A 14,229-nucleotide genomic window follows, 5' to 3' on the forward strand; every position below is an offset into this window, starting at 1 on the left:
GCACCAGGCACTTACCTGCACATCTGAGGGAGGCTAAGAGTAGATCCAGTGGGTGGATAAATAGTGTAATTCAAATCAAGTGACTGTAAATGGCTTTATATAGCATCTTTTATACTTATATGGATTATTTTTTATTTCTGTAGTTACAAAGGGCTTCTACTTCTTTCTCAAAATAATATGTATTCCCCTATGGGTGAATTAGTGACGTCTGGAATTCCTGAGTGGAAGGCACTGGGGTTTGGAGTTTTTGGTCGGGTTTTTTGTGTGTTTTTTTAATTTATTATTATTTATTTTAATTTAAAAAAAAAAAAGCACACTCATTGCAGTGTCAGGAAACATGTATGGTGTAAAGGCTACTGTCTGTCGATACTGATACTGTTCAAAGGCACTGTTTAGGATTAGATCCCTAGAGAAAAATGATCTTTGCAATTGAATTTATCCTTCTCTCCTGTTGCTGAGTATGGTACTTGAAATTTTCTGCATTTCAGAAAATTACAATAATCTTTGCTGAATTCAGTGCTGGAACAGCTTAGGTGAGTGAGGATAGAAGTGATGTGTGGCTGGGAAGGGAACCTTCACCTGCCTGGAAATGGCTGTAAAAATGTTAATACTGCTGTGAGACCTCCTTTGTGCGATCAACTTTAAGGCAAAGGAGCTGAACAGCTCTTAGGTTTGATCGATTATTTGTTTATTTGTGGATTATTATTTGCCCTGTATGGTTTTTTTCCTCTTTGCTTTTCAAGTACTTTGGTGATTCCCATACCTGTGGCAGCAGCAGAAGTGCAGGACACATCCATAGATCTGTGCCCAGACCTAAACCTGAACTCTCCAGCTGGGAGAGAAAAATGCAGCACAACCAAATCACCTGGGTGGAGAGAGCTGGGGAGAAAGGAGTCTCAGCTGGTGCCATAATGTGAATTCAGTGGCTGATGCACAAAGGGTTTTCCAAGTTGGCTGGTGTTCAGGTGCTCAGGACAGGTCAGTGTTCTCACAGTGGGAGTGACAAGGTGCAGGCACGGACCAGTGTGTGTTTACAGCCAGCGCTGGATAAACCTCTCCTCTTCCATGTTCCTCCTAATCCCCGCTGGGTCTCCTGCAGCAGTGGTTCAGTAATACTTGTTTTCTTTTCTTCTTCTCCCCTTCCACCCCCTCCTCATGTGTAATTTGATCTCTGAGGCCTGCTCTTCTGCTTTGGCAGATTTTTCAGCTCTTGAATGGAAGACATTAACCACTTAGTTACTGGCAGGACTAAACCCTCTTTACTGGTCCCTCTGGCTCTTCCTGTGGATGTGCTCAGAGTTCCTCAAGAAAAGTCCACAAACTTATCAGTTCTGAGCTCCCAGTTTTACCCTCTTCTTTAACTTTTTCATCTGCATTTCCTTGCCTTTTCATTTAAAAGAAATACGGAAATGCTCCCACTCAAGATCTGAGTCAGTATTTGGCAAAGAAATCTCTCTAAAATTTATTTGCTGATACTTTCCAAGCATGTATCTTCTCTGATTGCATCCTGGCTGTCTTGTGAGTCCTCTCCTCCCTGGTCTGGCAGAAAACACTGACCTTCAGTAGGATTCCTAAACTGATGTGACTCTACCTATTGCACAGAAACTCCCAGTCCCTGCTCTCTCTTTTGCAACCTTAATAAACTGCCTGGACAAAGGAAGTTCAGTCATTACAGTGAGTAGGAATTTGTGCAATTTTTGTGTCTTTAAGGTACACTGTTGTTTTTTTTACATCAGAAAAGTGCAAGAAACTTCTTACTTCTTCTTTGCCTGCAGATGTTTCAAAAAAACATGTAATGGAAGAGGCCCCAAACTTTTTCAGTGATTTGTGACGAGGCTGTTTAGACTTGAATTTAACCTTGCAGGCTTCAAATCCTAATACCCCAGGCAATTCCCTTCGGAGCCCACAACCCATCTTGTGTTTTTACATGAGTACAGTGAAGACAGACCAGCACTGCAGGAATTTAGTAGTGCCTTCTGCCTTGTTACTACCTTAAAAAATAAGGATTCTGCCCTGTTGCTTGAAAGGAATTTCAAATAGTTGAGCGTCCCATCTCTGAAATCCCATCACTTCCCAGCCTCCTCCTTCACTCATGAAAATTGCAAATAACAAACATCTGTTAAATCAAGGAGAAAACCCAACAAATGCACATGCTTTATTGCCAAACCCGTTGCTTTCCCGTTGATGTGTACAGTGGACTTTTCGTAACCTGGCTTTTCTTTTTTTCTTGAAGTTTCTTCCTGTGAGATTGGGACTTGCAAAGTCCAAGTGCCAGAAGTGTTAATATTTCACTATACGTGCAGACACCTCTCTGTGCTCTTGCAGGGCCGTTCATGCTGTGCTGGATGGTGGTTGAAGGAAGGAAAACACTCTTTGCCCTCAGGTGTTAACTTGCCTTTGTTCAAATCCATGTGTGGGTTTTTTTATTTTATTTACAATAATGCCTATTGTAGCATGGTCAGAGTAGCAGCAAGAGACTTTTGTTTCTAACATGGTGTTTTAACTAGCTGTTGTAAACATGTCAGCTGGATTTTGAGAAGAGCTTAAACAGGAAGGTAGAACAGTGGTTTCTGAAAATGCTTTGTGTATGAAGTGGAAAAGGAAAGGCAGAGATTTCTGTGTAAAAAGCTGGAAGAAGAGAGACAGTGGCAGCACAGGTGGAGTGGTTCTGAGGTTGGGCAGTGCTGGAGAAGGTTGGGGTGGCAGTACACATTACACACATCTCTGAAGGCACACACACACATGTGGGCAGAGCAGTAAAACCACTTGAGCCCTGTTTGTCTGGGTGTGCGTTCCTAAAGCCAGTGGTGTTAAGGATTCCTAGTGCTCACCAGAATGGTTGGAAGTTGGGAGATCCTTCAGTATCTTGGTCGCTTGGGCTTTCTCCTGAGGTGCATGAACACACTTGGAAAGTTTTACTGGGCTGATTTAGTCATTCTGTGTGCACACACCAAGGAGGACTTTTCTCCCCCTCTTGCCCGTTACGTGGCAGGTATTACAAATAAATCCCAAACGTCATCGCCCTGTGAGCAGTGCTGTCATTTCCAGTTAGCGAAGAACCTTGGAGTAGCCTGGAAGACTTGTTTCCACTCATCCTTTGGAGTAGTTACAAGGTGTCTGAACAATTCCTTGAGACTAAGAAGTGATTGACTCGAGACAGTTGCTTAAATCTGAGGTAGCTTTTAACGGGCTGGGTGTGGGATGTGTACTCACCTCAAACACTGCCAGTCTCAGACTCACCTTCTGCCCTGCTTTCTTTGGCAGAAGGAATTTCTCAAAGCTCTTGTGATTCAATCAATGGAATTGATCCAATGAAGTTGGACTCTTTGCAAACAGCTTTACAAGACTCCACCAGTGTGCTTGTGCTTCACTTGCCAAGAAGGTAGAGTTTAGTAGCCAGGATTTTAAAGTGGCTGGTCTCTATATAATAGACACCGACATCTCCCCAAACATTTGGCAGTTTGTATCTAAGAGTGGATGAAGTTGTTTAATGGTGGAGGACCTGAAAATCCAAAGTAAAACTGGAATCTGTCAGTCAAAGCTGGACAAACCCCCAGGAAAAGAGGCAATGCTGCATTTGCTGTTGGATCAAAGACCAGCTTTCTTACAGCTGCATCTGTAGCACATGCTGTGGTCATTCATGGATTTGACAGAGGCTTCTTTGATCATTTTCATATACATATATATTTTTAATCAGGTAATGGTGATAGAATGTGTTATTCCACTATGTGAGAGATGTTATCAGAAGAGAACTGTGTAGCATGGGAGTGTTCTGTGGCATGGATCTATTTTTAATCCTAAAGACAGTTGACCTATGGATGCCCAATCTTATCACTTACTCAGAAAAACACATCTCACAAATTATGTGATTCTATATTTTGTTGCTCCAGAGACAAAAAAGTGTTTAACAACTGGCACTGAGTTAGTCTTTATCACCTGTGGGGAAACTCTCAACTGCATTTATAGAAGAGAAAGATAAGGCACAGGTAACTCAAAACCGTAAGCAAGAATCTGCTCTTTTTCTGGCACGCTCCTTTACTCCTTTGCTTTAACCACTACTTTGTGATGTTTTCAAGTGACTTTTTCCATCCCAAATCATCTGACTGGGACTATCAAAAAATGGCCAGAGTTTGAGACTTCAACTTTTGTTATCTTTCCATGTTTCAGAAGAAGATTTTAAACCAAAATTAAGCTCTGCTTTTAAATGGGCGACAAACACTCAAGCTGTTTTTAATGGTATTGCAACAAAATTCACTCCAGCTGCTAACACGTGGGATCATGCCAAAACTCACTTTCTGTTCATGGGGTCCAGTCCTTTCACTGCTGCTGTCGTGTGTGCGACCGTTCTCTTTCGGAAAAAAAACCTGTCCTCAAATTTTGGGCGGCTTTAAGAAAGTAAAGAACAAATATCTGTCTGCTAGAAACAGCTCAAACACGAAGGCCGTTGGCTGAATAGGTTTGTGCTCTTGTAGGAGCATGAACAATGAAGGCTAATGGATACTGGATTGCATTAACGAGAGCAGAGCCAGCAGGTCGAGGGAAGTGATTATTTTCCTCTTTTTGGCACCTGTGAAGCCACATCTGGAGCACGTTGTCCAGCTCCCTCCTTCCCCCGTAGCAGATGCTGACACACCGGAGGGAGCCTGGCGGGGGCTGGAGCCGGCAGTGCTCCCCCGGGGCCGAGGGAGCTGCCTTTAACTTGGACAGAGAAGAGGGGATGGAAGGGGTCCCAGTGCTCTCATAACCACCCAACTGGTGGCTGGAGACTCTTCTCAGAGGTGCACAGCAGAAGGAGGAGAAGCAACACTTAAAACTTGCAGCAAGGCAAAGCTGGGTAGATGCGAGAGGATGAAAAGTGTTCAATGGCTCAGCAGACTCGGTTAAAGTTTAGCTGCAAAAAGCCTGGAAAAGCCTGATCTAGAGAGATAGCCGCCCTCTGAGCAAGAGCTGGAACTGGAGACCTTCTGAGCCTGATCCCAACCAAATTGTTTTGTTATTCTGCAACACAGAGCCTGAGTTGAAGGTTGCATCAGTCATTGTAGTCCAGAATTCTGTGCACGTTTCATGACTGATTTTGTTCTAAGATGTTTATATGACAAACAAACCTGAAAGGGATTAATAGCTGACAGCTGTAACAGTGGCAGAGGTTGTGTGACACTACCAATATGGCTTTTATTTCTGTATCACCAGTTAATTTCATGACATTCAGGAAAAGCAGAGGGTGTTTGCTCAAAGTATTTACAGCCCAGATTGCCATAAGACAAAAGAGGAAATGTTGAAGGATGATGTTTGTAGCACAGGGACCACACAAGCGTGTCTGCCTGGAAGCATAAAGGGAATTAATTTGTTTATCTACAGAGGAAGTTATCCCAGGATAGCTCTTTGTGTTTAACTCCCCAAGTGGATGTGTTTCTCCTGCAGTGAGGTTCTTCTGCAAGCGGGTTAATTTAATTTGAGATGAGGCATTCTTCTTCAGGAATAAGAACCCCAGGAGTTCATCAGGAATGTAATCCACATTAATTCTGCTGGTGCTCATTGTGTTCACCTTAATTGTAATGTCTGGGTGGTGTTCATGGGGGACAGCCTTTGTACTGCCAAGGAATGCTGTGGGGATTCCTCATTCCTACAGCTGCAGGAGTAGCGGGATAGGGATGGGGATGCTCCTGACATGGAAAAGAAGTTGCGTGCAAGATGCTTGGTCTGCTCTTAAGACATCATTTCATCCCAGTTCTCTAAACATGGGCCGAAGCACGTGAGGACTGAGCTCCTCCTGTGATTTATGTAACCTTTCTCCTCCAAATCTGTGTTTAACTCCTCTTTTTTTTCTTTCCTTTTTTTTCCCTCTCCCAGTGCATTTCCACGCAAGTTCCATGTTGGGCGGGCAGGGAACAAATGGATTAGGTATTGGTTTCTCTTGAAACTTTAGTGCTCCCATAAGATAGAAATCCTCCTCCAGAAGTGGAAGGAGGACAGGAGAGCGTGGAGGGAACTGTATCATTGTCTTCACAAAACTTGTGCAGCCTCCCAGAGGTGGGGATGGCATCTGGGGCCTCATCTCTTCGCTGAACTGTCTGAATTGAGGAAATGTTGAAGTGTTCTCACTGTTTCTTGATGTATTAAATGGGAATATCCACATTCATGTTTTCTGAGAAAAGCATGAGAGCGCTTCGAACATCACACTGTCCTTACTGTGATTATTTCTCTGCTAGAAATGAGACTTGCGGTATTTTTAAAAAAAGGATGCAAATGCTATTATTGCAGTTCAGCACGGGTTGAGAGATCAGGGATTTTTTTCCAAGCTGTCTTTCATGTGTACACCCCATGGATCAGAAGGCTGAGGCAAAGTAATGCTGTAAAATAATGTTTAAAGAGTCTGAGCAATGTTTGCTGTTTCGGAGGCATGGTCCTCCGATGCTGGAAGCATGCAGAGTTTCCCCTCAAGTATTCAGTGTTTGAAAACGTTGGAGGGCAAAAGAGCACTAACTAGTCAGTAACCTTGCCAAAATAAACTGTCAGATGTGAAGGCAAGCTTTCAGGGACAGAAATGAGGATTTGCTGCTTTGTTGGCTCTGTGTGTGACACACCAAGCACTCCACACGTTGCAGTGCGGTTTGTGCTGGGATCAGCTTCCCAGGCCGTTTTCCCCAACCTCTCTGTTTGGCACCCCTGATGAGCTCTACACCCTTGAGCACCTCTTGCTCCGAGCAGCAAAAGCTCCCCGAGGTTTGGGAGATGAAAGGGGATTTTTGAGTGGAAAAAACTGCGGTTTGCTATCTCCGTTAGAGAGAGATGTATATAGATAAATATATGTAACAAAAGCGATGGTTGTTTAAAAAGGACACGCACAACGATGCTAGAAAATAATCTATAAAAAATGCAAAATCAGAGAGCACTAATTAACGCATAGCCTTGAGAAACCTGCAGGGGAAGGGCACAGTTTGCAAGGAAAAAGAACAGTAGGTAGTGGGAGAGCGAAAACTTTTGGCAGTATCTTGCTTGTGTCAGTGCATCAGCTGAAACCTGAGTCCTGTTGCCTGTAATTAGCACAGGGATGCTAAGATAGGATCCCTGGGAAGGAGCTCCAGCTCCCCCGCCGCTTTTTGTGCAGGGTTACAAATGGGCATCGCTCTCCAGTTGCTTCTCCCCGTTCCCAGTGTTCCAACAGCCCCTTAATCCGCTGTGAAATGACGCGCTTTGAAGACTTTGCCGCTCGCTCGCCCACACTTCGCTTGGCGCAACCGCCGCGCACAAAGCGCCAGCGCAGCAGCCTCGTTCCTCCATCCCTCCTTTCCCCCCCGCCTTCCCAAACCGAGCAGGGGCTCTCCCAGGAGTGGGAAACCTGTTGGTTTTCCCCCTGGCCTCCGTGTTGCTGGGAGAGGCGCAGGCAGGAGGAGGTTAAGGAGCGAGGGCGTTGCTGGATGCCTGATGTCATGGAGGCCGGCGGTGGCTGAGGGGCCCTTTGTTGGCAGCGGAGCCCCAGCTCCCAGCGCTCGCCCGGCACGACTGACTCTGCCCAACTTGGTTGGCTTCGCTTTTATTTTTTTTTTTCTTCTTTCTTCTTTTCCTTTTCCCCTTTTTTTTTTCTTTTTTTTTTCCCTCCCCCTTCTCCTCCCTCTCCCGCCAAAAGAGTTGGGAAGGAGGGAAGATGGCTGGAGTTAACTCCCCGGGAGAGGAGATGCGGGGCCCCTGGATTTTCCGCCTCTCGGGCTCACCCTTGTAATGCTTTTCAGAGCCCTGGATTTCGTCGACTTTTCTTGGATATTTTGTTTTAGACTTCTCCTGGACTTTTTCTGACTCTTACCGGATCTTTTCAGACTTCTTTTTAGACTTTTAACGGATAATTCCACAGTGAGAGAAGAAGCTGAAGGAGGGGGGGGAGGGAAGGGAAACCAGACAGCCGAAGCCAAACTCTAACAAATGAAAATGTTGGAGATTTGCTTGAAATTGGTGGGTTGCAAATCGAAGAAGGGGCTTTCCTCCTCCTCCAGCTGCTACCTGGAAGGTGAGTACCCAAAGGGGCTGGAGTTGGGTCGTGCTCCCGGGGGGCACAACCCGATCCCGCCACTATCCTGGACACGAGTTATATCCCTCTCTTGGAAGTTGGGGCCAGGCTTGGGGGCACGTTTGGTCCTGGCCAGGTTCAGGCTGGGTTTTTGGGTGTTGGGGTGAAGGAACCGAGGGGTGTTCGTGGCGTCCAGACCCAGGTGCCTTTCATTAAGTGCAGTTATACAGAGGGAGCGCGGCTCTACCATTTATGGTTGTAAAATGTCAAGTGATCTTATTGCCGAGCCCATAAACAAATCCGTATCTTCAGGCCTCAGCTTTATTTATTTTTTTTCCGAGGGAAGATATCCCTTATTTTGGACGGTAAAAAAACCCAACTCCAGACTCAAGAAGAGAATTTAGATGAGTCCATCCGTAAAATATTTTCAGCGTGAGTTAACGCATAATGTCTTAGTTAATTTTGGTTATCCCCTTCTAAGTTTGCTCTCCACAGGCATTCACTGAGCTGAATTTTCTCGCATGCTTGCTTTTAAGAAGTGATTTTTGAGTCACACCCATGGTTGCTTGTAGACAATGAGATGTTAAACATATGGACTCAACTACTTGGGATGGAAAGCCTGGGTGACTGAGGCACCGTGCTGGGTGGGGGGAGTTTGGGGTGAGGTCTTGCTTGGCGTGACCTCATGGCTTCACACCCCACCTGTGGAACAGCGTTACAGTCCCCCCATCCAGCCCCAGCCCCCGTGTCCGACCCACTGGGGCCGTCCAGGCTCCTTCAACTTCTTTTGTGTTGCTGGATGTTGCCTCAGTAAAAATAATCCACATGCCAGGAGGACCGTGCTAACTCATCAAATCAGAGGCACGAAAGGCAGCAGCTGATTTCCAGGGGCCTATCGCGAGTCGCTGTTGCTCAACTCTCAAATATTCGGTGCAGAAACGGCCCTCGGAAATTCATAGGTTAGGAATCTCAAAATCTACAAATGGCTGCTCGTGGCAAACTCACTTGAAGTAGTTTTGGATCAAGAGTCTGTATTTGTCGGGTGCATTTAGTGGCTCTGAAGAATTTTCTGTTCTCTAAAGCCAAAGAACGGTTTCCAGAGGACTTTTTTTTGTTTATTCAAAGTTTCAGAAACCAAACAGAGGGTAGATGTATATGAGTAATTTTGAACTTTTACTGTGACTGAGTTCTTCTGTGATCTTTTAAGTCTATAAAACCTCTGTCTGTGTCCCCTGCCTCTGGTATTGCTCAGCCTGTGTGTTGAGAATGAGCTCCAAGCTGTGCTGGGCCTCCTCTGTGTGCCGTTGGATCTTTCAACACAGCCCTGGGAGAACAGGCAGAGCATCTGGGGCCTCTCTTCCCTGCAGAAATGAATGCTAAAGGATGATGTTACAAGGGTGTTACCCTGACTGTTTTTGCAAGTTTTCTCTTTTGTGTTCCTTACAACCACTGCCCCCCTTCCCACTTTGCAATGCAGTTGCATAATAGGATTAGAACATAGTTTAACTTGGCCATATCGGCAGCGCGGGTTAAGAACGTGATCATTAACACGATTAATATTGTAATATTTTTCACCTTCTGCTTCCCTGAGACTGTCGTTGCATATTTATTTTTTTTTTTATAATGGGGTGGGAAATGAGCATTGAACTTTTAAACGGTCTTCTCTCAAAGTAGCTCAGTCTCACTTCTCAGCTCAGCATGGGGCAAAGCTGAGTGGATTGTTAAAGGTGAACAGATGTGGCAACTGCGACCACGATGTGACAGTCAGTCAGGACAGGCAGCCCAGGACCCTCATAATCAACTGGGGACCTCTTGGAAAGCAGGGTAGCAGGGTAAGAAGTGAGAATCTATACTCATCTGGTGTAGGAAAAAAAAAATTAAAAAAAAAAAAATAGGATTTTCTGTTGTTCCTTTCTAAAGCTGAAGGTCCCCACGTGGTATTCCTGGGCAGCTTTCTTATTAAAATTATTATGAGGTTGAAAGTGCTGTTGAGGACTCTTTTTAGAAAGAGTGGTGGTGGCTTGTCCCAAACCCCTGAACTCCAAGGGCACGAGTGAAAACCATTTGCTTGCGTTGCCCTTAAGAAGATAACGAGTTTTTACATACGGGTTTGTTAATTTTGATAGAAACCACTTAAGCTTGGCAGATCATGAGAAGGGGACAGTTTTATGTCAAGGGTCAGAAACTAGGGATCATTGCTCCTGGATCCCTGTGAGCAGCATGTGATGGCCAGTCCATTCCCACGGGTGTTCCACAGCCTCTGTGAAGCTTCCGAAAGGATTAAGGAGATGATGGTGATATCATTGGAGGATTTAACTTTGCTCCTGATATCTTAGTTGTATGGGAAGCTGTTCAGGACAAAGGGAAAGCTGAAAGTTTCTTTACTACTAGTTTAGGAAACCTTAAACATTAGGTGCTTGGAAAACCAGTTGCAACCAGGAGGATGGATGACATTTTATTTAATTCAGTTTCTTATTTTGTATTTTGTGTGTTTATAGAAACATAGCAGTGCCTGGTCGATGAATAGCAAAAATCAAAAGAAAATCAAGTCTGTTAGTTGTATTTTTAAACACATTTTTTGAGAATACTCTTCTGAGTCTGGATTTGGTGTAAGGCTGATTTAGTGTCAACCCCATGTGTAGCTGTACATGTCCTTTTGACCAAGTAATCAGAAATGTGGTTTTCTTTTCATGGTGGTCCCTTCTGAAAGGCCTTTATGCTCTGTTAGTTTGCAGGAATGAGGATTGTTTGTGGATCCTCTTTGTGGTGGTGTGGAGGGCTGGCAGGTGCTGTGGCCCATGGCTGTGTGTGGTACTATGCATGGGCAGACTGCTCTGCTCCCTGAAGAAGCTGAAATCTTTTCTTAACTTCATCAAAAATAAGTTTCAACTGGTTCTAGTGATGACTGAGTTTTCATATTGATGTTTGAGCTGGGCATTTCTTTGCCCTCATTTCTATTCCCACTAGTAAATATTATTTTAAAATGTGACAGATCTGAATTTCTGTCATCTGCTTTCTCCTTTCTGCCTTTGCCAAAGCGAATAATTCCTCACCCACTTCACACCAAGAAAGGGTAAAGAGCAGAAGGGAAGAGGCACAGCGAGTAGTGCTGCCAATCTGATCAGGAAAACAGAACGTGTCCATGTCCCAAATAGGGGCTGAAGTACTCTTGCTGCCTTTTTGGGCTTGGCTCTACCACTGAAAGGCAGAAGCCTTGTTTAAAACTTGTCAGTGTTCACTGTGAAGTTTAAAAACCATTTTGGGGACACTAGTAAAGTCCTTTTGTTTTCTAACTGAAATGATTCCTGTCCTGCCAGCTGTCAGACTGCCTCTCTCTCTCTGTTTTTTTTTTTTTTAAGAGTGTCTTGTAACAGCAGAATAGACAACCCTGGGGAGGAGCAGCAGCCTGTAGCCATTGCCCTGTTCCTGGAGAGAGAGGTTTTTTAATGTGTTTGGGCACATATTGAGCCAGACCCAAATCAGCAACCCAGCGACTCATCCTGCCCTGATGTCACCAGGATCAGCAGGGAGGGCTTTGGTCACCCTGTTAGGAAGAGCAAATGCAATAAGCTGGAGTTGCTGCCTCCCCTTGTAGAGTTCTTGCTGTTAAACACGTTTCTGGCTCTGTAATGGCGTGTTAATTATGTGCTTGTTCCAGTGGTTCTTGCCTGTCCCATCCTCATTTAAAAATCTGGCTGATGGTGCTTTGCTGCCATTTCCCGTGGGATGTGGTGAGGAAAGGATTATCATTTCCTGGGGAAAGCTGTAACTGTTTTCAGACTTAAAACTGATCATCTACAGACATGTTAGTCCTTCCCTGAGCAGTCTGTGGGGCTGCTTAGTAAAACAGGGGAATATAACAGTAAATCTTGGTGATTCTTGCTTGGTGCATTCCCTTCCCACGGCTCAGAAATGGACACACGTCACTGCTTTTGCTCCCTTAATAAGGAAACCAAACCAAAAATTGCAAAGGTGAAGTTGTCAGAAATACTGAAGTGTCACTGAAGTTCACTTGGATCTGGTTACTCTTTCCCCTTCCTCTCCCAGAGGTTATTGTCTCAGGTCAGGAAGCAGTTTAGTAGCAGAGTTGGGAATAAAATCCAAATTTCTGCCATGCCCCCTATTCCACTCCATCCATCTACAACTGTGATTAGCTGGCTGTGGAAGGATGATGTTTGCCATGTCACTAAGGGGTTATAAATGGAATAAATTCAGTGAATGAGCTCAGGGGGAACCTACAGGCCTGTGTAAGAGTGAACTTCCAGAAAAACCCAACAAAACAACCCACAACCAAACAAAAACCAGCAACAGATGTGTTTGATGATGGCAGAATCAGAAGGAGGGGGAGACAGCACACCACCAAGGGAGCTCAGTGTTAGACAAGATCCAGCCCTGCAGTTGGTTGTGAGGACCCGTTTGAGCACAGGCACTGCAGCAGGAGCCATGAGTGTCCTTGTGACCCTGATCTCACTAAAGGGATGAATCTGAAATAAAACATGAATCCTTCCTTCTTTTTTGGGAAGATCTGGTTTACCTTTTTTTTTTTTTTTTTTTAAATTTTTAAATCCATATTCCATCAGGCATAGGGAATCCATGAGGGCCACTAAGGAAATACTGAGCAGAGAGGCAGCTGCTCCATCTTATGTGCTCAGAGTTGGGACCATTTGGATGTATTAAATATCCATAACTATTCTGCCATTTATCATAGTTTCTTCCAGCGGAAAAGAAGAGTACAGGGAATGTAGAGGAAGGAGAAGGTTTAGGTGGCATGTGCTGTACCTCCAAAGAGATTACTAGATGTATTCTGCTCTCCCTCGCTCTACAAACCTTGTGGAAAAATTGCCAGCACAGTTTGTAAGCCCACAGGATGTTTGCTTTGCAGGGAGACAGGAGGTCTCCTCCTTCCCTCGGGACTGCCTCGCAGTCAGCTATGGAGAAGCCGAGTGTAATTCTGTGCTCCTGCCTCTTTTCCCAACCCTTCCCTTACATTGGGAAGGAAATTTGCTTGCGTTGATCTAGACCAGAATTATTCATGTCTGAGAACTTCTTACACAGCCCCTAATGATGATTCATGGCTTTGTATAAACAGTAATGAGCAGAAGATAGTTACCCTTACAAAACCTTTTAGTGTGCAAGCATAAATATCTCCTGGTAAAAACTTAATTTAGGAGGGAAATGATGTCATTCTTATGGCTAGTGCCTCAAAATATAAGCTGCTGTTGTCTTACTTCAAAGTCTGCACCACTTTAATTAAGAGTCATCATTTAGTTGGTGTTAGTGGAGTACTGAATTACAGCGCTGCCTCGGAACTCCTACCAGGAATCCAGGTGTTATCCAGAGCACTGTATGATCAGAGTAATAAATGACAGTCTTGCTGGGATGCAGCAAAAGACAAAGTGGATGCACGGAAGGAACGACAGCGCAGCGATAACAGATTGAATTACTCTTGCTTCCTGCCCCGTCGCCGTGCCAGGATGGCCTCCCATAGGTGTAGCAGCCAGGCTGATTTATTAGGAGGAATCTGGCCCACTGAAGAGCTCAGAAGTGCTGTAAAATCGTAGTTAAAACCAGCAGTAGGAGGCGAGGAAGCTGTTGAAAAAGACCCTCAATACGTATGGACAGCAATGTCTAATTCCTGCTCTGAAGGACTGGAATGTCTGGGCAGATTTACCGGAGAATCGCTCGCAGGGATAAACGCTGCTGACAGCCGGGCTGTACGTGGCTCCCAGATGGACGTGTCCTGTCTGCTTCTCTCGCTTCATAGGTTTGTGTCCTCAGTCTGCTGACAGCCTCCTCTTGGGGCCCAGCCCTTTAAAAGTGTGTTTTGTCACGGTCTATCAAGCTTCTGCTACACTCGGGTCACCACAACTCTGCTCTTTCCTTTATGCTCCTCTCCGTGTTGACTCAGGGCCTCATCCTCCCTCTCTGGCCGCCCATCCTCTCATTCGTCGCCTTCCCCACCCCAGTTCTTAACCTGGGGTTCTGCCCTCTGGAAACACCAGCCCCACCCAATCCAAGAGTTGGGTCTGGCGTCTCCCCGTCCTTCTGTCCTGCACAGCAGGGTTCATGCTCAGCGTGTACCCACACCGGGGTGCTGGTGGCTGCTGCACAGCGAGGTCACATTGGGGGATACAGAGCATATGGGCATCCTGGGCCACTGGGGTGGTTTTCCAGTTTCGCACGTTCTCATATGTGTATTTAACAGCCCTTGCTCTTGTTGGTCCTTG

The 14,229-nt window shown here is 45.2% G+C and overlaps 1 protein-coding gene across 3 annotated transcripts in view; it reads left to right on the forward strand.

Moving 5' to 3' along the window:
• The window catches only part of ABL1 (ABL proto-oncogene 1, non-receptor tyrosine kinase), a 77,798-nt gene that overhangs the window by 38,283 nt on the left and 25,286 nt on the right, over positions 1–14,229 (forward strand). Inside the window, exon 1 of one of the 3 annotated variants that reach the window (XM_017810345.1) lies at positions 7,591–8,002. The exons of the other annotated variants lie outside the window; for them this stretch is intronic. Within the exon in view, the coding sequence (XP_017665834.1) occupies positions 7,918–8,002 (85 nt within the window). The 5' untranslated portion in view covers positions 7,591–7,917. Of the gene's footprint in view, positions 1–7,590; positions 8,003–14,229 lie in introns of those variants that run through there. 3 annotated transcript variants of the gene reach the window in all.

This window comes from Lepidothrix coronata, unplaced genomic scaffold (assembly GCF_001604755.1).
Source record: "Lepidothrix coronata isolate B3197 unplaced genomic scaffold, Lepidothrix_coronata-1.0 Scaffold28, whole genome shotgun sequence".
Classification (NCBI taxonomy): Eukaryota; Metazoa; Chordata; class Aves; order Passeriformes; family Pipridae; genus Lepidothrix; species Lepidothrix coronata.